The sequence below is a fragment of the Ranitomeya variabilis genome, chromosome 4, assembly GCF_051348905.1.
Source record: "Ranitomeya variabilis isolate aRanVar5 chromosome 4, aRanVar5.hap1, whole genome shotgun sequence".
NCBI lineage: Eukaryota > Metazoa > Chordata > Amphibia > Anura > Dendrobatidae > Ranitomeya > Ranitomeya variabilis.
In genome coordinates, this window is record NC_135235.1 from 532,253,452 (window position 1) to 532,279,054 (window position 25,603).

The 25,603-nt window shown below is 44.4% G+C and overlaps 1 protein-coding gene across 1 annotated transcript; it reads right to left on the minus strand.

Annotated features, from left to right (window-relative positions):
* Positions 1-15,843: 15,843 nt before the first annotated feature.
* On the minus strand, positions 15,844-25,305 carry NR1D1 (nuclear receptor subfamily 1 group D member 1). Its single transcript, XM_077252375.1, has 8 exons — positions 24,630-25,305; positions 21,112-21,399; positions 20,906-20,994; positions 19,606-19,750; positions 19,089-19,510; positions 18,741-18,926; positions 18,416-18,626; positions 15,844-16,386 (listed from the first exon to the last, which is right to left on the minus strand). The coding sequence occupies exons 1-8, from the start codon at positions 24,658-24,660 to the stop codon at positions 16,187-16,189; spliced, it is 1,572 nt and encodes a 523-aa protein (XP_077108490.1). The 5' UTR covers positions 24,661-25,305; the 3' UTR covers positions 15,844-16,186.
* Positions 25,306-25,603: the final 298 nt, after the last annotated feature.

The following is a 25,603-nucleotide window of genomic DNA, read 5'->3' on the forward strand; positions in this document are numbered from 1 at the left end:
ATAACGAGCCGCCATACAGCATGATCAGCAAAAAAATAAAAAAGTTATAGTCCTGAGAATAAAGCGATGCAATAATAATTATTTTTTCCATAAAATAGTTTTTATCGTATAAAAGCGCCAAAACATAAAAAAATGATATAAATGAGGTATCGCTGTAATCGTACTGACCCGAAGAATAAAACTGCTTTATCAATTTTACCAAACGCGGAACGGTATAAATGCCTCCCCCAAAAGAAATTCATGAATAGCTGGTTTTTGGTCATTCTGCCTCACAAAAATCGGAATAAAAAGCGATCAAAAAATGTGACGTGCCCAAAAATGTTACCAATAAAAACGTCAACTCGTCCCGCAAAAAACAAGACCTCACATGACTCTGTGGACCAAAATATGGAAAATTTATAGCTCTCAAAATGTGGTAACGCAAAAAATATTTTTTGCAATAAAAAGCGTCTTTCAGTGTGTGACGGCTGCCAATCATAAAAATCCGCTAAAAAACCCGCTATAAAAGTAAATCAAACCCCCCTTCATCACCCCCTTAGTTAGGGAAAAATTAAAAAAAATGTATTTATTTCCATTTTCCCATTAGGTTTAGGGCTAGGGTTGGGGCTAGGGTTAAGGCTACAGTTAGGGTTGGGGCTAAAGTTAGGGTTAGGGTTGGGGCTAAAGTTATGGTTAGGGTTTAGATTACATTTACGGTTGGGAATAGGGTTGGGATTAGGGTTAGGGGTGTGTCAGGGTTAGAGGTGTGGTTAGGGTTACTGTTGGGATTAGGGTTAGGGGTGTGTTTGGATTAGGGTTTCAGTTATAATTGGGGGGTTTCCACTGTTTCGGCACATCAGGGGCTCTCCAAACGCGACATGGCGTCCGATCTCAATTCCAGCCAATTCTGCGTTGAAAAAGTAAAACAGTGCTCCTTCCCTTCCGAGCTCTCCCGTGTGCCCAAACAGGGGTTTACCCCAACATATGGGGTATCAGCGTACTCAGGACAAATAGGACAACAACCTTTGGGGTCCAATTTCTCCTGTTACCCCTGGGAAAATACAAAACTGGGGGCTAAAAAATAATTTTTGTGGGAAAAAAAAAGATTTTTTATTTTCACGGCTCTGCGTTATAAACTGTAGTGAAACACTTGGGGGTTCAAAGTTCTTACAACACATCTAGATAAGTTCCTTGGGGGGTCTAGTTTCCAAAATGGGGTCACTTGTGTGGGGCTTCTACTGTTTAGGTACATTAGGGGCTCTGCAAACGCAATGTGACGCCTGCAGACCGTTCCATCTAAGTCTGCATTCCAAATGGCGCTCCTTCCCTTCCGAGCCCTCCCATGCATCCAAATGGTGGTTCCCCCCACATATGGGGTATCAGCGCACTCAGAACAAATTGGACAACAACTTTTGGGGTCCAATTTCTCCTGTTACCCTCGGGAAAATACAAAACTGGGGGCTGAAAAATAATTTTTGTGGGAAAAAATTTTATTTTTATTTTTACGGCTCTGCATTATAAACTTCTGTGAAGCCCTTGGTGGGTCAAAGCGCTTACCACACATCTAGATAAGTTCCTTAGGGGGTCTACTTTCCAACATGGTGTCACTTGTGGGGGGTTTCTACTGTTTAGGTACATTAGGGGCTCTGCAAACGCAATGTGACGCCTGCAGACCATTCCATCTAAGTCTGCATTCCAAATGGCGCTCCTTCCTTTCCGAGCCCTCCCATGCGCCCAAACAGTGGTTCTCCCCACATATGGTATATCATCGCACTCAGGACAACTTGGACAACAAATTTTGGGGTCCAATTTCTCCTGCTACCCTCGGGAAAATACAAAACTGGGGGCTAAAAAAAGTCAAAGCGCTCAAAACACATCTAGATAAGTTCCTTAGGGGGTCTACTTTCCAAAATGGTGTCACTTGTGGGGGGTTTCAATGTTTAGGCACATCAGTGGCTCTCCAAACGCAACATGACGTCCCATCTCAATTCCTGTCAATTTTGCATTGAAAAGTCAAACGGCGCTCCTTCCCTTCCGAGGTCTCCCATGCGCCCAAACAGTGGTTTATCCCCACATATGGGGTATCAGCGTACTCAGGACAAATTGTACAACAACTTTTGGGGTCCAATTTCTTCTCTTACCCTTGGGAAAATAAAAAATTGGGGGCGAAAAATAATTTTTGTGAAAAAATATGATTTTTTATTTTTACGGTTCTGCATTATAAACTTCTGTGAAGCACTTGGTGGGTCAAAGTGCTCACCACACCTCTAGATAAGTTCCTTAGGGGGTCTACTTTCCAAAATGGTGTCACTTGTGGGGGGTTTCAATGTTTAGGCACATCAGGGGCTCCCCAAACGCAACATGGCGTCCCATCTCAATTCCAGTCAATTTTGCATTGAAAAGTCAAATGGCGCTCCTTCGCTTCCGAGCTCTGTCATGCGCCCAAACAGTGGTTTACCCCCACATATGGGGTATCGGCGTACTCAGGACAAATTGTACAACAACTTTTGGGGTCCATTTTCTCCTGTTACCCTTGGTAAAATAAAACAAATTGGAACTGAAGTATATTTTTTGTGAAAAAAAGTTAAATGTTCATTTTTATTTAAACATTCCAAAAATTCCTGTGAAGCACCAGAAGGGTTAATAAACTTCTTGAATATGGTTTTGAGCACCTTGAGGGGTGCAGTTTTTAGAATGGTGTCACACTTGGGTATTTTCTATCATATAGACCCCTCAAAATGACTTCAAATGAGATGTGGTCCCTAAAAAAAAAATGGTGTTGTAAAAATGAGAAATTGTTGGTCAAGTTTTAACCCTTATAACTCCCTAACAAAAAAAAATTTTGGTTCCAAAATTGTGCTGATGTAAAGTAGACATGTGGGAAATGTTACTTATTAAGTATTTTGTGTGACATATCTCTGTGATTTAAGGGCATAAAAATTCAAAGTTGGAAAATTGCAAAATTTTCAAAATTTTCGCCAAATATTCATTTTTTTTACAAATAAACGCAAGTTATATCAAAGAAATTTTACCACTATCATGAAGTACAATATGTCACGAGAAAACAATGTCAGAATCGCCAAGATCCGTTGAAGCGTTCCAGAGTTATAACCTCATAAAGGGACAGTGGTCAGAATTGTAAAAATTGGCCCGGTCATTAACGTGCAAACCACCCTTGGTGGTGAAGGGGTTAAAATCTCATAGATAAACACAAAATAGCTACCAACATCCACTTTTGGAGCCACTGCAGCCAGATCCCAAATGGTCCCCTGATGAGCCCCAATACTGGGAAGGGGCGAAACGCGTAGGGATGGTGATATGGGACAGACTGAGTCATTTGTGTTCAGATAAGTAATGTTTTTGATCATAGCAGACTATGCCCGGCACCTCATGGCAGCATTATGTTAGGTGCTTCTGATGTGTAGCGCGGTAGCCATGAGGGATCAGAGTTATGGCTTCTTGTCAATGAGGCTTCTAGGTATGTCTGGGATACTGATATGCAGACATAGCATTCATTATGGTATATAGATGTGGTTGAACAACCGACTGTGACAGCAGTTACTCTTTGCCGGTAGCCCTTGACAGGTTCCTTTTTTCATTAAGAAGGTGTTGGAGTATGGAATATGGTGGCTATTAGTTACCAGCAATAACTCTAACGTATTGGAAGACTCTCTTCATGCCTGCTATGGTTATTACTAGGTCATAGCTAATGTACTTATTTAACTATTTATGGCAGCAGTATACTGCAATTTGCACACTAGCACCTTGTACCATTAGGGCTTCCAACTATTGATTGTTGAGAAACCTTTTTTGCTCATCTGTACTCTCCATTTAAAATATCTTGTACTGTATAGACTTAGGAGATTACTATCTAGTTGAGACAAAGGATAATTCTTTTTTGCTCTCAATGAACAGAGTGAGCCTATAAGGTACTTATTATTGCGCATCATTTGGTGCTTGTATCTTAGGTATCTACAGCAATTTTTTTGTGCTGTGTTTACTATTTTTTAAATTTTTTCACATTTACAGTGTTTTTTTTGTTGTGTGTATGTTGTTTTGGAGTCTGGGCGTGGGTAGTTGGTAGGGCCCGACTAGGGTTAGGAGGGATAGCCCCCGTTGAGTGGGGGCGCCACATCGAAGTCTAGGGTGCCAACCTCCGCTGTCAGGAAGGTGTCAGTCCCATTAGGGTTTTCATTAGGGACTTAGTCAGGAATATTTTTCCTTACTAAAAGAGTTCCCGTGTTCCCCTGGCGCCTTTATTTATACCCCGCACAGAATTAGTGTTTTATGGTGTTGGTAGCTATTTTGTGTTTATCTATGAGATTTTAAAGAATATTCATTAAAAGGTATTTTTTAGGGTATTTTTGTTCTTTTTGGTTTTCATATTGATTATACCCCTATACTATTTTGGTTTGTTTTTTTTTTTTAACTCCGACAGAGCAGTGGAGCCCACTCATTGTACAGAGCTTTGTGCAAACCCAATGAAGTTTTTGGACTACACCAGGATGGCGCAACACAGCTTCGATGATTTGCTGCAACGTGTCTGAGGATACATCAGCAGGCAGGACACCCAACTACGTCTTGCAATTCCTGCTGAGGAATGTCAGTTGGTGACCATAAGGTACGTTCTATTGAACAACAAACACCTGTCGTTACTATTATTGTTAGAAAAGCCATGTACTGATTTATTTGTTCCTTTGTCTGTTCCGCATATTCCTGGCTACCGGAGAGACCTTAAGATTTCTACAGTTTCAGTTTCGAATGGGACTGTCCAACCTTTCTGGGATTATTGTAGACACCTGCCATGCATTGTGTGAAGTTCTGTGTGCAGACTTCCTCCCCCAACCCACAGCTGAACTCTGGATGAAAAATGCAGCAAAATTCAATGAAGTGTGTAATTTTCCTAACTGTGTGGGGGCTGTGGACGGCAAACATATTCGGATTCTGAAACCTGCAGGAAGTGGATCTGATTACTTTAATTATAAAAAATACTTTCCATTGTTCTGATGGCAATTGCGGATGCTGAATGTCGATTTGACGCCGTTGACGTTGGGTCATTTGGAAGAGGAAATGACTCACAGACTTTCAAAAACTATGACATGGGACAATGATTGTGTTGGAATGATTTTAATTTTCCCCCGTCACAATCTCTTCCTAACACTGAAGGACCGCCAATGGCATATGTTATTATTGGTGATGAAACCTTTCAAATGTCTGGCAACCTCCTAAAACCGTACTTAAGTCGGGACTTGAGTCACCCAAAAAGGATTTTCAACTACCGACTGACAAGGGCATAAAGAACTGTGGAGTGTGCCTTTCGTTTGCTGGCATCTAAATGGCGCATTTTGGGCACAGCCATAAATCTAAAAATAGAGACAATTGATGAGGTTGTGAAAGCATGTGTTGTTCTGCATAACTACATCTTGTCAAAAGAGCAACCCCACTTTGAACTTGAGGAAACTGTTAATACCACATTGCAGGATTACCAACATCACCCTCTGAGAACTACAGTAGAAGTTGCCCAAAGGAGGGATAAATTTGCAGCCTATTTTGTTTCTACTAGTGGACGTGTTTCATGGCAAGATTAAATGGTTTAACCTGTAAATAAAATGTACCTGTAATGTTATGTATTTTTAATGTTATGTACTTGTAATGCTATGTACCTGTAATGTTTTTTGACTCTAATATTAAGACCTTGAATCTAACTTGTATAATAAACACCTTAACTGTTACACCCGTTCATACTTCACTCAACAATACACACATGGTTAAATGAAGAGATAAAGAAAACACAATGAGACCGGTATTGTGAATCAAAACAATTTTTACTAACAAATAAAAAAATGTCAATTTTTTTTCAAAAAGGTAAAATGATTACCGTATATACTCGAGTATAAGCCGAGATTTTCAGCCCAAATTTTTGGGCTGAAAGTGCCCCTCTCGGCTTATACTCGAGTCATGATCGGTGGTGGGGTCGGCGGGTGAGCACTGTCATATACTCACCTAGTCCCGGCGTTCCTGACGCTCCCCCTGCCCGTCCCACGGTCTCCGGGTGCCGCAGCCTCTTCCCCTGAGCGGTCACGTGGGACCGCTCATTAGAGAAATGAATAGGCTGCTCCACCTCCCATAGGGGCGGAGCCGCCTATTCATTTCTCTAATCAGCGGTGCCGGTGACCGCTGATAGAGGAAGAGGCTGCGGCACCGAAGACCAGCTGTCCGGGGGAAGGAGCGGGACGCCGGGAGCAGGTATCACATATTCACCTGTCCTCGTTCCACACGCCGGGAGTCGCGCCATCTTCCCGGCGTCTCTCCGCTCTGACTGTTCAGGCAGAGGGCGCGATGACGCATATAGTGTGCGCGCCGCCCTCTGCCTGATCAGTCAGTGCAGGGAGACGCCGGGAAGATGGCGCCGAGGAGCTGCAAGCAAGACAGGTGAGCATGTTTTTATTTTTTTATTATTGCAGCAGCAGCTATGGGGCAATAATGGACGGTGCAGAGCACTATATGGCACAGCTATGGGGCAACGGTGCAGAGCACTATATGGCACAGCTATGGGGCAACGGTGCAGAGCACTATATGGCAGAGCTATGGGGCAACGGTGCAGAGCACTATATGGCACAGCTATGGGGCAACGGTGCAGAGCACTATATGGCAGAGCTATGGGGCAACGGTGCAGAGCACTATATGGCACAGCTATGGGGCAACGGTGCAGAGCACTATATGGCAGAGCTATGGGGCAACGGTGCAGAGCACTATATGGCACAGCTATGGGGCAACGGTGCAGAGCACTATATGGCACAGCTATGGGGCAACGGTGCAGAGCACTATATGGCACAGCTATGGGGCAACGGTGCAGAGCACTATATGGCACAGCTATGGGGCAACGGTGCAGAGCACTATATGGCACAGCTATGGGGCAACGGTGCAGAGCACTATATGGCAGAGCTATGGGGCAACGGTGCAGAGCACTATATGGCACAGCTATGGGGCAACGGTGCAGAGCACTATATGGCAGAGCTATGGGGCAACGGTGCAGAGCCCTATATGGCACAGCTATGGGGCAACGGTGCAGAGCATTATATGGCACAGCTATGGGGCAACGGTGCAGAGCACTATATGGCACAGCTATGGGGCAACGGTGCAGAGCACTATATGGCACAGCTATGGGGCAACGGTGCAGAGCACTATATGGCACAGCTATGGGGCAACGGTGCAGAGCACTATATGGCACAGCTATGGGGCAACTGTGCAGAGCACTATATGGCACAGCTATGGGGCAACGGTGCAGAGCACTATATGGCACAGCTATGGGGCAACGGTGCAGAGCACTATATGGCACAGCTATGGGGCAACGGTGCAGAGCACTATATGGCACAGCTATGGGGCAACGGTGCAGAGCACTATATGGCACAGCTATGGGGCAATAATGGACGGTGCAGAGCACTATATGGCACAGCTATGGGGCAATAATGGTGCAGAGCACTATATGGCACAGCTATGGGGCAACGGTGCAGAGCACTATATGGCACAGCTATGGGGCAATAATGGACGGTGCAGAGCACTATATGGCACAGCTATGGGGCAATAATGGTGCAGAGCACTATATGGCACAGCTATGGGGCAACGGTGCAGAGCACTATATGGCACAGCTATGGGGCAACGGTGCAGAGCACTATATGGCATAGCTATGGGGCAACGGTGCAGAGCATTATATATATGGCACAGCTATGGGGCAACGGTGCAGAGCATTATATATATGGCACAGCTATGGGGCAACGGTGCAGAGCATTATATATATGGCACAGCTATGGGGAAACGGTGCAGAGCATTGTATATATGGCACAGCTTTATGTGGAGTATCTATGGGGCAATGGTGCAGAGCATTGTATATATGGCACAGCTTTATGTGGAGCATCTATGGGGCCATAATGAACGGTGCAGAGCATTATATGTGGCACAGCTTTATGTGGAGCATCTATGGGGCCATAATGAATGGTATGGAGTATCTATTTTTAATTTTGAAATTCACTGGTACCTGCTGCATTTTCCACCCTAGGCTTATACTCGAGTCAATAAGTTTTCCCAGTTTTTTGTGGCAAAATTAGGGGGGTCGGCTTATACTCGGGTCGGCTTATACTCGAGTATATACGGTAATTACTTTCTGGGCCTGTGGGAGGGAGTTACATGGTGGACCAGGGGGGTGTTGGCTTGTGATGGTAGGTTAGGAGTGGTTGGGGAAGTTGTTACTGGGGAAGTGTAAGTCAATTGGAGGATTGGGTAAGACACATTGGGTGAAGATACATTGGGGGAAGACACATTAGGAGAGGAGAACAAGTTGGAATGGATTGACACATTGGAAGGGAAAGAACAAAGCGAATGTGTGGACAGACTAGAAAACACAGACACATTGAGAGGTGAGGCTGGAGGGGGTGCCTTTAACTTTTTTTCGAGTTTTTCTCCTCCGGGACTTTTGTTTTGCCGCTGTTTTTTCCTGGTGCTGCGTTGGTGGAGAAGTGTGGGCTGCTGCACTCGGCTTGATGGTGGAACAGGACGGCTGGGCTGCTGCACTAGGCTGCGTGGTGGTGGATGTGGATGGCTGGACTTCTGCACTCGGCTGCATGGTGAAGCTTGGGATTCTTGGAAGTGTAATGTCCAGCGGTGGTGGTGGTGGTAGACAAGTCCCTTGACGAGTCGGTGCAGGCTAATTCTGCCACAGTTTCTGTCCTGGAGCTTGTTGCCCTGTAGGTAAAGAAATTTGTGCCTGCTGCTGATATCGGGACCGCTGTATGGCCTCGCTATAAGCATCCTGACAGACCTTCATCACAAGCAGCTGGAGATCAGAACTAAGGTTTTCCGTCACGCCCCATTCTACAGTTGAAAAATAATGTCGCGCCGATCTATTAAGGTCGCCTTCCAGGTGGTCAAGGCGATTGTGGACTTCCTGGAACAGTGTGTTCACATGAGTGAACCCACTCTCCATTCTATCTGCAACCGCCTTCATCCCAGCCTGGAAGACCGAGCTTAAGTGAATAAACTCGTCAATGACTGACCTCTCCCAAGCCCTCTGCCGCTGCAGAGCAGACCCAAGTAAGGTAGTGGCAGAGGGCTGGGAGAGGGGAAAACCAGACGGACCGGCTTCCTGTTCCCCAGCCTGTGATACCTGCCTAGCTGCTGCATCGCTGGTGGATGATTGGGATGTTGCCACCTGTTCATTGGCTGGTCGATGAGGGATTATACCAACAGAGGAAGATCCAGGTTCTACAGTGCTGCTCCAGGTTCTGTGTGGAAATTAAATTAAAAAAAATTACAAAAAAGAAAAAATAAATAATAGTGACAGACAACCCAAAAGATACTCACATTCGCTGAGCAAGCGCTGGCCTCAGAAAAAAAAGATCCTTATGATACTTGTATTTTCTTAGTTTTCGCGCTGCACCACTTCGAACCCGAATCTCCTCTCTCATGTCTTTATTAAAGCAATCCTTCATCGAATGCCAAAGAAGTTTTACTCTCTTCTCTGTGAAGGGGGAAGAAAAACAAAATTGTTAAAATGCAGCAAAATTTACAGAAAAACAGAGGCGGCCAAATTAGCTATACTTACCAAAATCCTTTCTGTCTTTTGGCATTGCATGGTCCCAATCATCCATCAGCGATCTGGTCACTTCTTCCCAGAGTCGTCGGATCAAGACTGAGTCGGAATGATTCCGATCACGGGGGTCCCACAACGCTGCTCTCTCTTGCACAGTTGAATCAGTCAGTCATTATCTATGTCACGCTGTGGAACCTATAGAAGAAATACAAAAAAAGAATTTGTTAGTAAAAATGACAACAAATTCAATAGCACCTCTGATAAAGGATACTTATACCCCGTCTTTCCTCCTCAGCAACTTGAGGCCGACGACCCTGGGAAGAATCATTTCCACTAGACAGCTCCTGCTCTTCTGCACTGTCAGGTACCTGTAAAGAAAATACATGATTTAACACGTCTAGTATTGACAGTCAATACATACCAATTAGTAAATGTGATTACATAATCAGTGTAATGGGCACTTTCGGAACCTTCAGTGGAGGACATGTTGAGTAGGCAGCAGTCAAGTGAAACACTAGACAGAAAAAAAAAGTAACTTGTTAAAAGCAAAACAGAATTTAGCCAAAAAAAAGGACACCAATACTTACATTACAGGCAGGAGTCCAAGCACACAGCAGGCAGTCAACAGACGACAGGAGCCGCAGCATAGCACCAGGACAGCAGCACCGGAACCAAGACAGCAGCAGTGGGACCAAGAGAGCAGCACCAGCACCAAGACAGCTGCACCTAATCTACAAGGAATGGAAAAAAAATCTGTACAGAGTGCAAAGATAGAAAGACATTTCAAAGCTTCTATACTTACACAGCACCGGGACCAAGACAGCGGCAATGGGACGAAGACGGTGGTACTGGGACCAAGACGAAGGCAATGGAACCAAGACGGCGGTACTGGGACCAAGATGAAGGCAATAGGACCAAGACGAAGGCAATGGGACCAAGACAAAGGCACTGCGACCAAGACGGAGGCACCTAATCTACAAGGAATGGAAAAAAAAATCTGTAGAGTGCAAAGACAGAAAGACATTTTCACATCTTCTATACTTACATATAGATGGCAGCACTGAAACCAATACGGCGGTACTGGGACCAAGACGAAGGTACTGGGACCAAGATGAAGGCAATGGGGCCAAGACGAAGGCAATGGGATCAAGACGGAGGCACCGGGATGGCAGCAACAAACAGTCTATAAGCAACAGAAAAAAACATAAGTACAGAGTACAGAATGCAGTGAGAGATAGACAGACCTTTTCAAAGCTTCTATACCTACATTCAGAGTCTTCTGCCTTGATCCAATGTCCTGTGCCCTCATCCAGAGTCTTCTGTCTCCGTCCAATATCATGTGGCAGCAAGAGTCTTGAGAGTAATGCACTTCCTATCTCCAGGCTCCCTTTTATACAGCTGGCAATTTTCAGGTGGTTGGTTACATCATTTCCAAAGCAAAATTAGTCAGAAGTACGCATGCATATTGAAAGCAAGTGTACGCATGTCCTTGCGTAACTATGCGCTCCCATTAGTGATGAGCGAGTGTACTCGTTGCTCGGGTTTTAAAAACCATTCCTTTGACCCCAGCTCCGCCATGCCATTTCTCTGGAACACTTTAGAATGCCTGTTCCGTTTGCAATAAGCTCCATGTCATTCACAACCTTTTTACATCTACTTCCTGGGCCTCGCCAAAACATGGTTAACACCCTACAACACAGCCTCCCATGCTGCCCTGTGTAGGCCAAATGCACACATTCAGTATTTGGTGAGATTTTTACCCCAGTATTTGTAAGTCAAAACCAGGAGTGGGTGATAAATGCAGAAGTGGTGCAAATGTTTCTATCATTTGCTCTGACCGTTCCACTCCTGGTTTTGGCTTACAAATACTGAGATAAAAAACTCACCAAATATCCTATGTGTGCACATAGCCTTACAGTGTCCTTCTCCCACACTTCTCGCCCTAGCAATAGATATGGTATAGGAGTGGGTGTTTTCTGTTCTCACAACTTCACCTTCAACCCAATCCCACCTCTATCCTTCTTTTGAAGTGCACCACCAGGCCCAGTCACCACCTTTATCGACCACTTCTCCACCAAGGTTCTAAATTTTCTCTCTGCTGACATTCCCACCTAGACAGGGGATGTCTTATTTTTTTTATATGAACAACAATCTAGATTTATTCTTGAACAAAAGCAAATTTAGATTTATTCAAATAAATGGCGCTATAAAAATGAATAATAATTCAAATATAATCATGTCATCACACATGTACACACACACTGCACATACAGTGGGTACAGAAAGTATTCAGACCCCTTTAAATTTTTCACTCTTTGTTTCATTGCAGACATTTGGTAAATTCAAAAAAGTTCATTTTTTTTCTTTAATGTACACTCTGCACCCCATCTTTACTGAAAAAAACAGAAATGTAGTAATTTTTGCAACTTTATTAAAAAAGAAATACTGAAATATCACATGGTCACAAGTATTCAGACCTATTGAGTAGAAGCACCCTTTTGAACTAGTGCAGCCATGAGTCTTCTTGGGAATGATGCAACAAGTTTTTCACACTTGGATTTGGGGATCCTCTGCCATTCTTCCTTGCAGATTATCTCCACTTCCATCAGGTTGGATGGTGAACGTTGGTGGACAGCCATTTTCAGGTCTCTCCAGAGATGATCAATTGGGTTTAGGTCAGGGCTCTGGCTGGGCCAGTCAAGAATGGTCACAGAGTTGTTCTGAAGCCACTCCTTTGTTATTTTAGCTGTGTGCTTAGGGTCATGGTCTTGTTGTGAGGTGACCCTTCGGCCAAGTCTGAGGGCCAGAACACTCTGGAAGAGGTTTTCATCCAGGATATCTCTGTACTTGGCCACATTCATGTTTCCTTCAATGACAACCAGTCGTCCTGTCCCTGCAGTTGAAAAACACCCCCATAGCATTATGCTGCCACCACGTTTCACTGTTGGGATTGTATTGGGCAGGTGATGAGCAGTGCCTGGTTTTCTCCACACATACCACTTAGAATTATCACCAAAAAGGTCTATCTTCGTCTCATCAGACCAGAGAAACCTTATTTCTCATAGTCTGAGAGTCCTTCATTTGTTTAGCAAAACTCTATGCGGGCTTTCATGTCTTGCACTGAAGAGAGGCTTCCGTCGGGCCACTCTGCCATAATGGCCCGACTGGTGGAGGGCTGCACTGATAGATGACTTTGTGGAACTTTCTCCCATCTCCCTACTGCATCTCTGGAGCTCAGCCACAGTGATCTTGGGGTTCTTCTTTACCTCTCTCACCAAGGCTCTTCTCCCACGATTGCTTCTACTCAATACTGAGCAAAGGGTCTAAATAGTTATTAACATGTGATATTTCAGTTTTGCTTTTTTAATACATTTGCAAAAATTACTACATTTGTTTTTTTTTCAGTCAAGATGGGATGCAGAGTGTACATTAATGAGAAAAAAAATGAACTTTTTTGAATTTATCAAATGGCTGCAATGAAACAAAGAGTGAAAATGTTATATATACTTTCCATACCCACTGTGTGTGTATTCCTTTGCAAACGGTGTGTAAATGACAGAGAATTACTCTATGTAAAAGCTCATATTAAAATCATATTGCAATCGGATATCGATCGTATGGCATTTGGATGTTAATTGGATGCTAGGTGTGAACAATCGGATTGTACTCGCATGAAAACTGCATGACACTAGTCTTACTTTTCTGGACCGAAATCAGATTTATTTATTTTTTTTTAACAGTTATGGGTAAGAGGCCTTAAGGTGAAAAACGGCTACAGCCTTAATAGCTGAACCTTACTAAAGAGAGGAGATGCAATGGAAGATTACTGCTAATGTCTAGCACAACAGCCTCCACAGACTAAGGCTAGTTTCACATTTGCAGACGAGGGCTTTGTGGAGGGCTGCGTAGTTCCTCCGTTAAGCCCTGCCCACTGCCACACCTCTTCAGCTCCGCCTACGTCGGCATGCGTCCTGCGTACCCTATAACATTGGGTACGCAGGCCATGCGGATATATGTGGATGCCTCCGCATGCATTGTTTTGATGCTGCGCCGACCACAACAAAATGCAACATGTTCTGTTCGACGCAAGTTAGCACAGCGGCAAAACGATACATGCGGAGGCATCTGCATACATCCGTATGCCCTACATACCTAATGTTAAAGGTAGGGTACGCAGGACGCATGCCGATGTAGGCGGAGCTGAAGAAAGAGGTGTGGCAGTGGGTGGGGCTTAACGAAGGAACTACGCAGCCCTCTGCAACGCCCTCGTCCACAAATCTGAAACCAGCCTAAGAAAAATGTATAGCTTTATGAAGAAGTTGATCAGTATGTCCAGAAGAAAGGGGAGGACTTTGAAGTGCAGGAGGGGTTTGAGAAAAGAGGTTGTAATGTATTAAAATTACTGTGTGAACCCCTTTAAAATGAGACACGGAATGTCTGACAAGCACTTGATATAAAGTCTATATACCTGTTAACAGGCCAGGTTTTTGTAATTCGGTCTTTTCTTGTGTAGGAGTCTCAGCATGGCACATCTAGAATTGGCAATCTTTGCCCACTTTTCCTGGCAGTAGCGCTCCAAATCTGTCAGATTATGATGGCATATCCTGTGCCCTCTTCAGGTCAAATCACAGATTTTTCAATTGAACTCAGGTCAGAGCTTTGGCTGGGACAGTCCAAATTGCTTATCTTCTTATAGTGAAGCCATTCTTTTGTTAATTTGGAGATATGCTTGCTTAGGTCATTGTGCTAAAAGGAGAAACGTAAGCTTGTGTGGCCTAAAAGTACTACCATGTCCTTCAGCGTCTCCGGACTTGTCTCCCATTGAGCACCTCTGGGACACTAATTGTCGGCAATTGCTTAGGCAGCTGCCAGCAGCAGATGTTAATGCTGTTGGGCACACAAATCAGAACATTGCTCAGGCAGCCATGACTAACCATAATGGATAGCAAGTAAAGGTGTGAAAGAATGTGTATTGTATCCTACATGTAGCGCTCATACTCTGTACTGAATAAATCTAGACGTTTTCAATGTTGAGGCGTGTATATTAGTGATGAGCGAGTACACTCGTTGCTCGGGTTTTCCCGAGCATGCTCGGGTGGTCTCCGAGTATTTGTAACTGCTCGGAGATTTAGTTTTCGTTGCCTCAGCTGCATGATTTACATGTTAGCCAGCCTGAGTACATGTGGGGATTCCCTAGCAACCAGGCAACCCCCTCATGTACTCAATCATGCAGCTGCGTCAACAAAAACTAAATCTCCGAGCAGTCACAAATACTCGGAGACCACCCGAGCATACTCGGAGACCACCCGAGCATGCTCGGGAAAACCTGAGCAACGAGTATACTCGCTCATCACTAGTGTATATCTAATCAGAGAAAGACGCTTATCTCTCCACTCATTACATTCCTCTCCGATGCCGTCGTTCATGGCAAAACAGAAAAACAGCTCAAATCTATCGTTGTCAAGGCTATCCGGACTGCCATCATAGGGAGGTGGTATCAGATTACAAAACCATTTCTAGCATATGGAGCGTGAAGAAGTGAGGAGCATTCAATACATTAAGACCAGGCAGATCGAGCTGCCACTTCTAGCAAATATATTTTACATCAGTGCTGGATTCACAGCTACACAGCTATTACGGCTGTATAACATCTTCCATGCTGCTTTTTCTGTGTGCTTCAGAAAAAATTCGCAGAAAGCCAAACATCAAAGCAGCCAACTGAGGCAAGTGAAAATTAGAGATAGTGCCTGATATTAGAGTTAGAGGAGAAAAGTGATGAAAAAGTGTAGGACACAAGTTCTATAAAAGGCCAGAAATATTGGTATTCATTATGTACACAGCAGTTCATGCTTAAGTTACCTGAAACCACAGGTACGTTTTAATCTCATTTTATTTACAGATCAATCTTGTAATTTAGATATAGGTACAAAATCTAAATACAGCATATACTGTATGTACATAGACAATTTGCATATATGTACTGTATACAGTCACAGCGCCCTGCTCCAGTATGACCATTGTAGAGTAGGTAGCTACGTGCCTGGGGGTCACCAGGCTGAGAAGTACAGTGTATTTCCTATACCCCTAAACGTTAGGGGAGTACTCACAAAATCATATGTTTTGAGTGATTGGGTTTGATTTGTTTTCAGGAAGTACAACTGTGTCCTTTTTGAAGCACGTGGTTTATTATACTAGTTTATAGTACAGAGCTGTGAGCTGCAGGTTCCCGTCTGATATAGGTGATCTAATGGATAGAGGGTGCGACAACAAACAGGCTACGGGTGTCATAAAATATTTATATTTTTCACAACTTGATATACACACACAAATATTTACACAATGGTTGACACTGTATGACAGTAACATATTTACACATGTATAAATATACACGTGGCACTGCAGATCCTGCATCTCAGAAGTGCCTCACACCCCATTCTAGGCATGCCAGTGGTAATTTCAGTGACTACCAGTCACAACAGAGGTTTAATAGTCAGTGGGCGGTTTCCAACCCCCCATTCCTCCCTCAGTACGATGGCTGTCAGCAATTCTTCCTCAGGAAGTGACAGTCTATGATGCAACCAGAAGGCTTGAATGTTGGCGCCAATGCAGATGCCACAGACTTCAGTGTGTGTCAACTCGGAATGACAGAAGTTTCTCCGAGTGCATACTGTTAAGGGTCCGCAAGTCCGGCAGCCGCAGTAGTAGTTTTGTGAAACGGGAAATGTCATTTGGACTGTTTTTCAGGATGAGAGAGCGAAGAGCGCGTATCAGAGTTTCCTGCAGCTGCTCAACCAATGAGGTATTCTCCATCCCAGATCGATCTGTGGCAAAATACAGAAAACAAGTATTAAAAGAAGCTCAGAAAACTGAAAAATGAACAATACAAGATATCCTACAACCTGCAGTAACCACCGATCAACCAAACCGCTGCATGACCAGCTCTATCCTCACCTACTGTATTCTCACCCATCCCTTGTAGATTGTGAGCCCTCGTGGGCAGGGTCCTCTCTCCTCCTGTACCAGTTATGACTTGTATTGTTTAAGATTATTGTACTTGTTTTTATTATGTATACCCCTCCTCACATGTAAAGCGCCATGGAATAAATGGCGCTATAACAATAAATAATAATAATAATATCCTATCAGGAGGAAGATGACTCCCTACACTACTGCTCCTTGTGGAAAAAAAAATTAAAATACATGGAGCACGCTCGCTTTGGAGGATCTGACACTAGAGAACAACATAGGCCTTTGATTGCAATGGAACAACGTAATGCTTAATATCTCCTATGATGGCACTGCAAGAAAACTGTACAGTTACTGCTTACTGTCCCACGAGATTGCAGAAAGTCTATATAATAAACTTATTTTCAGAGAGCCCTTCTTTTATACAATAACATTTACATAATAGGCTATGGCCTCTTTGGTCTTAAAGGGAATCTGCCAGAAGGATCAACCCTCCCAAGTGGTCTGTCTGTTCAAACAGGTCATAAAATGTTGAATAAACTGATACCTTGATATTTGCAATCGGATGACTTAGTGTCTACCTCCAGAGCTTATCTTAATGCTTACCGATGCCTCTGCATATAAAATTTATCTCCTCGCTGCAGTGCGACATCAAGCTCAGTTCATGAAAAATTGGGGTGCCAAGATCACCACAGTAATGGCTTCTGTGCAGTCTTCTTCCCGTCCCTGGGCAATAGCTTTAACTTTCTCCTGCGTTGCTGGATGGCGCATGTGCAGAAGGAAATTGATGCCAACAGAGGAGCAGAACACTCCTGCGCAGAAGTCATTACTGTGGCGATCAGCACATGCCCAAGTTTTCATTGAGTGAGCTTGACATCATACATCCCGAGAGGGGAATCAATTTATATACAATGGTGTCGCTAAAGGTACCGTCACACTAGGCGATATCGCCAGCGATCCGTGACGTTGCAGCGTCCTGCATAGCGATATCGCTATGTTTGGCACGCAGCAGCGATCTGGATCCTGCTGGGATATCGTTGGTTGCAGGGAGAGTGGACGAACTTTCTTTCGTCGCAACTCTCCCGCTGACACCGCTGGATCGCCGTGTGTGACGCCGATCCAGCGATGTCTTCACTGGTATCCATGGTAAACATCGGGTTACTAAGCGCAGGGCCGCGCTTAGTAACCCGATATTTACCATGGATACCATGGTAAAAGTTAAAAAAAAAAACACTACATACTCACCGTCTGTTGTCCGTCACGTCCCCTGGAGCTTGCCGTACTGACTGTCTCAGCGCCGTCCGGCCGTAAAGCAGAGCCCAGCGGTGAACCTGCAGTAACAGCGGTTCACCGCTGGGCACCGCTGTTACGGCCGGCCGGCGCTGAGACACAGTCAGTGCGGCAAGCGCCGAGGGACATGAAGGACGACAGAAGGTGCGTATGTAGTGTTTTTTTTTTTTTTTTACATGGGGACTTCGGCATCGCTGAAGACAGTTTCAGCGATGCCGAAGTCGCTTGGTCGCTGGAGAGAGCTGTCTGTGTGACAGCTCCCCAGCGACCACGCAGCAACTTACCAGCGATCACGTCGCTGGTCGCGATCGCTGGTAAGTTGCTTAGTGTAACGGTACCTTTAGCATTAAAATAAGTTCTGGAGGCAGATATTCGGGAAGATCTTTGTTCCACCTAGAGATCTTAACAGCTAATTAACATATTAAGAAAAGAAGTAGATTTCTCTGCAATAAGTAATCGAATCACAGATATGAAAGAATCAGTTCATTCAACTTTCCATGACACGCATGCCCATAATGATGGCTTAGGAGGGTTAATCCTGATGACAGATTCCCTTTAAACTTTCATTCTATTGAGCTTAGAGGATGTACTGACCTGCAGAAATGAGGACAAGTGCAGTGAAAATCCCCAGTTCCTCTTGACTCAGGTTAAGAGATGCCAACTTTTCACTGAAATCAAACATTGAGCTAAGAAGCTCGCCCATCCCCATGGCTTGAAGCTCTGGTAGAGAGTATGTAGCTCCACTGAGAAAACGAAGGGAGCGTTCCCGCACATCAAACAAGGAGGCAAAACGTACCATAAGGACCTGTAAGAGAAACACAGGTGAACATTGTAAGACCAGAAAAGAAAATACGTTCAACTTGCTAGAAAGAGACAGTAGGAAAGAAAATACTGAAGACAGACACTCATCATAACTTACCTCAAATGTACCTGCCTTTAGCAGGGTGACTTGGTCTTGTTGAGTTAAGTCTTGAAAGCCAGGAATATGACGTGCAAAATCTACCACCTCCCGTACAGCTGGGGTAAAGCTAAGAGAAAAATCCTCCCAGACCTCCTGCACAGAGCGAGGTGGACCTCCACAGGAAAGAGCACTCATCGGACATGCCTGGAGAGAGAAAAAGAATTAACTACTTTAACATCAAAAGTTTTTCAACAGGTTATACAAGCTTTTAAAGGAAGTCTTGGCATGATACAAATATCATTTTGTATCTGAATTAATCCATCTTGTAAAATTTAACAATGCATGACAAACACAGAGACGTCTTACCAGGTGAACACTGCGTTTTCCTCTGGACTCTGCAATGTCTTGTGACCAGCAAATAGGAGCATGGTTCTCATGAGCATTCTCCCAAGATGTTACTTTTCCATTCAATTTTTCATGGGCATAGACAAAAATCTGTCGATGAGCCCGAGTCACTTGACCGATAACATCATCAACATGATCTGGACTGGGAGAGCGTGGAGGTGTCAGCTGTTGTGGATATTGATGATAGGGTTCAGAGATAGAAGGAGGTGAAGGGCAAGAAGTTGGGCCCATGTGGGGTGGAGAAGAAGGTCGAAGTTGCTGTGGCTGAAGTGGAACTGGGCTCCTTCTCCCAAAGTGGCCACCAGCAATGTGACTCATTGCATTGTGCATCTCTGCCAACATCCGCTGTTTCTCTCTTTTTGGGATGCGACCAAACCTCACAGCTGCAGGCAAAGAGAAGAAAAATGCGATTTAGTATTTGAAATGCAGTTAACACATGAGAGGGGTTAACTTAAGATGTTGACATAATGGAACTCACCATCTCTAGACATGCCCACTGAGAGACACTTCCGAAACCGGCACTGCTGGCATCGGTTTCTGTTGATCCTCACAATAGAGCAGGTCTCATTCTTCAAACATTTCTTGTACTGAATGTTTTGCTGGATGCTGCGCCGGAAAAATCCCTTTAACAGAAGGGGAATACATGATTAATTAAGAGATTCCTCATGCATTAAAAATATAAAACCCTAAGAACAGATAGAGAAGCCCATACTGCACATGTATTACACATCCTTAGCTTAATGCCTCAAGTGGACGTATAAAAGAGCCACACAACAACACAATCAACATGTCCAACATAAGTGCTTTAGCACAAATAAGAAATATCTCCAATGGTCCAATAGCAAAAGTGCCTAAGAAAACAGTGGGAGCATGAAAACTGGACCATGGAGCAATAAAAGAAGGTGACTGGGTCTGATTAATTAGGTTTCCTCCTAAATCATGTGGATGTCCTAGTGAGTGTGCCACAGAGGAAAGAAATGACCCTAAGATGACTATGTGAAGAACACAAGTCCATGGCAAATTGATGCTCCAGGCAATGTCTTCTGGAAAAACTAGGGTCCCAGATGCTACTTTGACACCTTTCACCTCTATGATCATTGTAAAAGATCAAGCACTCCCCTTCATGCTATTGGTATTCTCTAATGGTAGTGTCTTGATAGAGCAGGATAATACACACTGCAACAATTGCTCAGGAATGGAGGACAAGGCATCACCTTAAATTCTTTACGTTAAAAAAAAAAAAAAAAAATCCAAAAAACTCAATCTGAGCATCTTTGGAATAGGATTGAAAAACAAGCCCGATCTATGGAAGCTGCACCTCACAACTTACAAGACAAAGAATCTGCTTCTAATGTCTTGGTGCCAGATACCACAGGACTCCTTCAGAGGTCTTGTGGAGTCCATGCCTCAGAGCAGATGTGGTTGCAATGATGCAGATTCCTTTAATATTATGGCTGATCGGTGTATGGATTAATAACTCACCGCCTTTCATATAACTGAAGGACATATGCACCAACCACTCACTCACCAGCTATCCTAGAACAAGGGCTTATGTAGCAGTCACTCACTGACTAGAATGTAATACTAGAATTTACCAACAACTGCTGATATGAAGACAGAGAATCCAAGAAGGTATCTAGAAACCATGCATGTATATGTTTCATGTATCAGGGAATTTCCTAGAAATGGACACACACACACACACACACACCTTAAAATGTCTTGTTCTCCCTCTATGCCCCTACTAGTGAAATTACTTTTTGATATTTTGCACTCACCTTGCAGCCTTCACAAGCGTGTACTCCATAATGAAAACCAGAGGCGACATCTCCACAGACTTTACATAGCAAAACCATTCCATTCAACTCTGTAAAAGACAAGAAATGTGCATATGCTATTAATGCTACCAGTAACTGTGCCAGTGCACATTGGGATCATATTGTCAAGTCAATACACTGTGCTATGGGTTACTTAGTTTCCTTACTTGTTATGTTGCTTGAAGTTTTGCTTGGCGACACCCTGCTTCCATCATCAAATGCCACATGGAGCCCTCCAGGAGATGAAGCCAGACCATAGGTTGAGCGAGGAGAGGTCTCGCCCCCTGAACCAGAGGAGCTGGCACTATAAGAATGAGAAGGTGATGGTGGCAGGTAGGATGGGTAGTGAGGGCCTCCACTTTGTGGGCTTCCAGATGAGCATTCGCTATACAGAGATACGGGGCTGGTCCTACTTGGGGATGAGCCGCTGGAGCCAATGTAACTTATAACTCCACCTGGAGAGAGAAAAACAAACAGGTCGAATTAAGGAACAAATCTGTAAAAAGTATCAATGCTCTAGACACAACATGTGCAAACCAGAACTATACTGACATCTCCAACCCCACAATGCAACCTCCACTGCATCCAATAGGTCGTATGACAAATATTAAATAAGGGTTTTTTTAAATCGAATTAGAGAGATTTCAAGTTCAGGGTTGTTGTTTTTTTTATACTGCCTATGAAGACTCTCATTTTATCTCCGTCTGGTCTCCATCCAGACTGGTGACTCCTAAAATTAATAGCATATTGTCCATTCATGTGTTGCGGACCATAATAAGAGACAGTCCCATCCAAACGTCTTCTTCCATCTGTTCTGATAACTACAATGTCGTGCCTGTGTCAAAAGCTCTAACAGTTTATTTTTGTACAAGAACCCAGTCACCACGTCAAACAAAGAGTTAAAGTCTGGCATGAGGTGGAGCATAGAGACTGCACTGCAGGCACCGCTTAGCATTTTGGGAAATACAGAGAGGAAAACATATTGGAGGAACTCCCTTCTACACTCCTCTCCGAGAACTCAGGTGACACATGGCACTTAATGGTGACCACAGCCATCTTTTACAGTGTCACCATCGGTCGCTCGGCTCCGGTCCGTTTACCTTTATTTGAATTTAGGAAAAAAAGAAAACCTCAAATAAATCAGTGGAGACATGTGACATTCCTCTGCAGCCCATGGATGGAGATAATGGTCACTCTGGGCCTTATATCAAGTGGTCTCCAGAGGTGAGAAAACAATCCCTTCAGCTGTCAGAGCATGCCGAGAGCTATAGGGTGCAGTATCTGGGTTAGATCCTAACAGTGGTAGAAAAACTACAGTAAGGACAAAAGTTACAGACTCCCCATTAAATGTTTAGCCACAGGGAGTGGGTGACACGGCTGGATGCGCACACCCCGATGTGCCACGTGCACTACTATTACAAGACTGATGGCTCATATTAGTTGCTCCATCAGTAGATATTCCACTCACAGTCTGAGAGAAACAGAGGAAACCTTGGATTTCCCACTCCCCTCTCCATGCATACTGCAAGTAAAACGTGGAGAACACTTTCTGGTAGATCTGTACTTGTTTCCATAGTAACACAACAAGCAATCATTTATATGTATCTGCAATATCAATGTAGCGAGAATTGTATTAGCATTTTACACACACCATGTACTATTCCAGCATCATATAAGTGGTCATCTATGACATCTGATGGGCATCTCAAGGGCGAGGACCCACCACTGACCCCCTCCCCTCAACATACATCTAATACTAAGTATGTAAATTATATTAAAGAAGAGAATGGCTCTTTTCCTAACTGTGTTACAATTGATTCCTTCTGTGGCTTATACCTACGTCTAACTATCGATTGTGTTAACGATTGGTACATCAATTAAAGACCACTTGTAGGTCATCTTTGACGTCTTCTTTCCCACTGCACTCATCTGCATCTATTCTACACATCTCCTACAAGAATCCTGGAAATCTATATGAAAACTCCAGGTATTAGATGAGAATTCGTGGAACAGTAGTGGGATCCTCCACAACGCTGCATTGACATTGAGGATACTGTGTCCGCCGGTGATAAATATTAATGTGCGATCTGAAGCCTTTAGTAAGCGGAGTAGAAGGTTTGAGTGGAATCAGATTTCTGTTATATTTAGCCTGCACAGCTGACATAACATCCACATGACCTCCGCTGAGATACTTTTTGGTTTTCTCCTTGACTGGATATCTCCTTTATATAAATAGGTTTTCTTGGTGTCGATTCCCGATTTTTGTCACTTGTCCCATCCTGCCACTGATCCCCCCCTAATCCTTTGCCTCCTTATCTCGCAGCTCTTCTTTCGGCACTTTATATAAAGAGGATCCAGTCATATGTAATGAACACTCAGTCACTGACCTGAGGTTACTCATCTTCTCCAGCCTCACGCACACACTCCACGTGTTCCCAGTGCACATGGACTCCAGAGTCATCCCACAAACGTGACAGTGGCCAATCGGTGCCTACTGAAGTCAACACACTCCTCCTCCTACACCGCATGCCATCCCGCCCCAGTTTAACCTATTCACCACCTGGGCTCATTTCACCGTGTATGAGTCATTGACTGTACACGTGCAAGTATCAGCAATTAATTTGCGCAACAAACTAATCGCTCCAGCGATTAGTGAAAGCGGATCCAGTAAGCAAAATAAAGAAATTTACGATCAGCAATAAAACTATGCGGAGTCTCGAGGCATTGGCCCAGTCCTGGCATCTTATGCCAAATGCCCCGGGAACTCAAGTCCAGCAACTGGATCCAACTTTCTTACCCCCAGTTTGCTACATCTCCAACAGCTGATATATACAATGTATATTTCCATTGGTTACAACCATGTTCACCAATTACAGGTTTGTTGCAAAACTTTCTGAAAGTTTTTGGCAAACCCCATTCAGATCACTGGGAGAGTCACAGGAAAAAAAAAAATACAAACAGTCCTTAGTGTGAATATGTGAAAACTTTTAAACTATCGGAGGGGGGGGGGGTTGATACTACAATCAACAGGTACCCAGGATCCAGTCCCAGTAAAGGGAGTGCCATGGGAACCAGTTAACTCATGTGAGGGTGGAAAGGCGTGCTCACAGTGGTCCAATTGCAGGGCAGACAAGAGAAGCAGGAATGAAAACACTGTGCACATGGCTAGGGCGGGAGAACACGTGAAGCCACTGGGAGGCTCACACACGGCACGGGTGACCTACTTTACCAATTCCATGTGACTGCAAGCTCTGCAGGCCAGGATCTCCTCCCATTCATGCTTTCCCACAGATCCGGAGACTTATACTGTATGGAACAGGAAACCAACCGACTATCCAATACTGAGGCTTACATCCCTAATTATACACCTGATCGGTATATTCTACTAGTTCTATCCAAACACAAGCCAATAAATAGATCTATATTTGTACAAATCACATTGTTTGTATATAATGGAGAAAAAAAAAATATATATATATATATATATATATATTATCACATCCAGATCCTCTACTATATACACCCATAAAATAATAACGGATATGAGGCAGCGCTGACTTATCGCCTCTTGACTGATTATATTTTCTTGAACGATTATATTCATTAGTAAAGAATACAAAATATCTTATTTTCTAAATTTGTTGAGATGACCTAATGGCAGTGGGTGCAGGTGGCACATACATACCGGTGTTGTTGCTGCACTCCACAGTGGCCATGGTCGAGGTGCCCAGCACGACGTCTACGATTCCGCTGCAGTCCTGTGCCCTTTATTTCGCCCCCGGCCGCAGAGATCCACCGGAATAATTCCCTTTACATGGAGAGCTTAGTGCCAATGTCGCCAGCAGCTGCTGCATTGGTGCCAGGGGGCAGCCTGGTCTCCTCTGCTGTCCTACTACAGGGGTGATGTCCTCTGGGGGTGGCAGGAGGGGACTGGCACACTGCAGTGCTGCACACCTGCAATACTACGGGCAAGGAGAATACCACAGATGGAAAATGCCAGTCAGCCTAAGAGATGGCACTACCCCTTAAAAAAAAAGATACCTCCAGGGATGTGCAAAAAATAAGCTCCAGATGCCTCTGCACCGTAGCGGAAAGTCACCTGGCAATGCAAGTGATAGCGCTGCAGTAGGAAGCCTGAGTCCGCACAAACGCCAGGGAAGTGCTCAGCACACGTCCTATCTGTCCGCCCTACTGCTCTGCACTGCTCTCCCTCACTGCTCCCGCTCTGCTTTACCATAGCCCAGGTTCTCCTTACTGCAGTACTGCGCCTGCGCACTAGCGCTTGTCCTCCCCAGGCCCGGCACGTTGCACTGAAGCAAGGACCACGTGACCCTTAGGAGAGCCTCGTGCCCCAGTGACACACTTTCTACAGCAGACCGCTAGTGCGCAGGCGCGGCCAGCTCTGCGGTCAGGAGAGGAGGAGGGGGGTTGTTTTCGACTGTTGTGTTTTTTTGTTTCTTTTTCACGTACGAAAACTTTCGTGATTTCTACAGAACTGAAGCAGTGCAGAATGATGGCAGACACTGCAGTATGCAGACACACCGTGCAGGCCTCTGTATGCATGACAGAAACCCAGGTTATAGGGGCCAGGGGAGTGACCTCGGGGGTGCACAGAAGGAAAAACATCTGCGGCATTCATGTATTTAGATTACAACAAAA

Coding starts and splice junctions, on each gene's coding strand:
- NR1D1 (XM_077252375.1), bottom strand. CDS start 24,660: ATGGCCACTGTGGAGTGCAGCAACAACACCG. Junction 19,751..20,905: donor ACGCTTGTGAAGGCTGCAAG/GTGAGTGCAAAA, acceptor CTTCTGTTAAAG/GGATTTTTCCGGCGCAGCAT. Junction 16,387..18,415: donor ACTTGTCCTCATTTCTGCAG/GTCAGTACATCC, acceptor ATTTTGCCACAG/ATCGATCTGGGATGGAGAAT.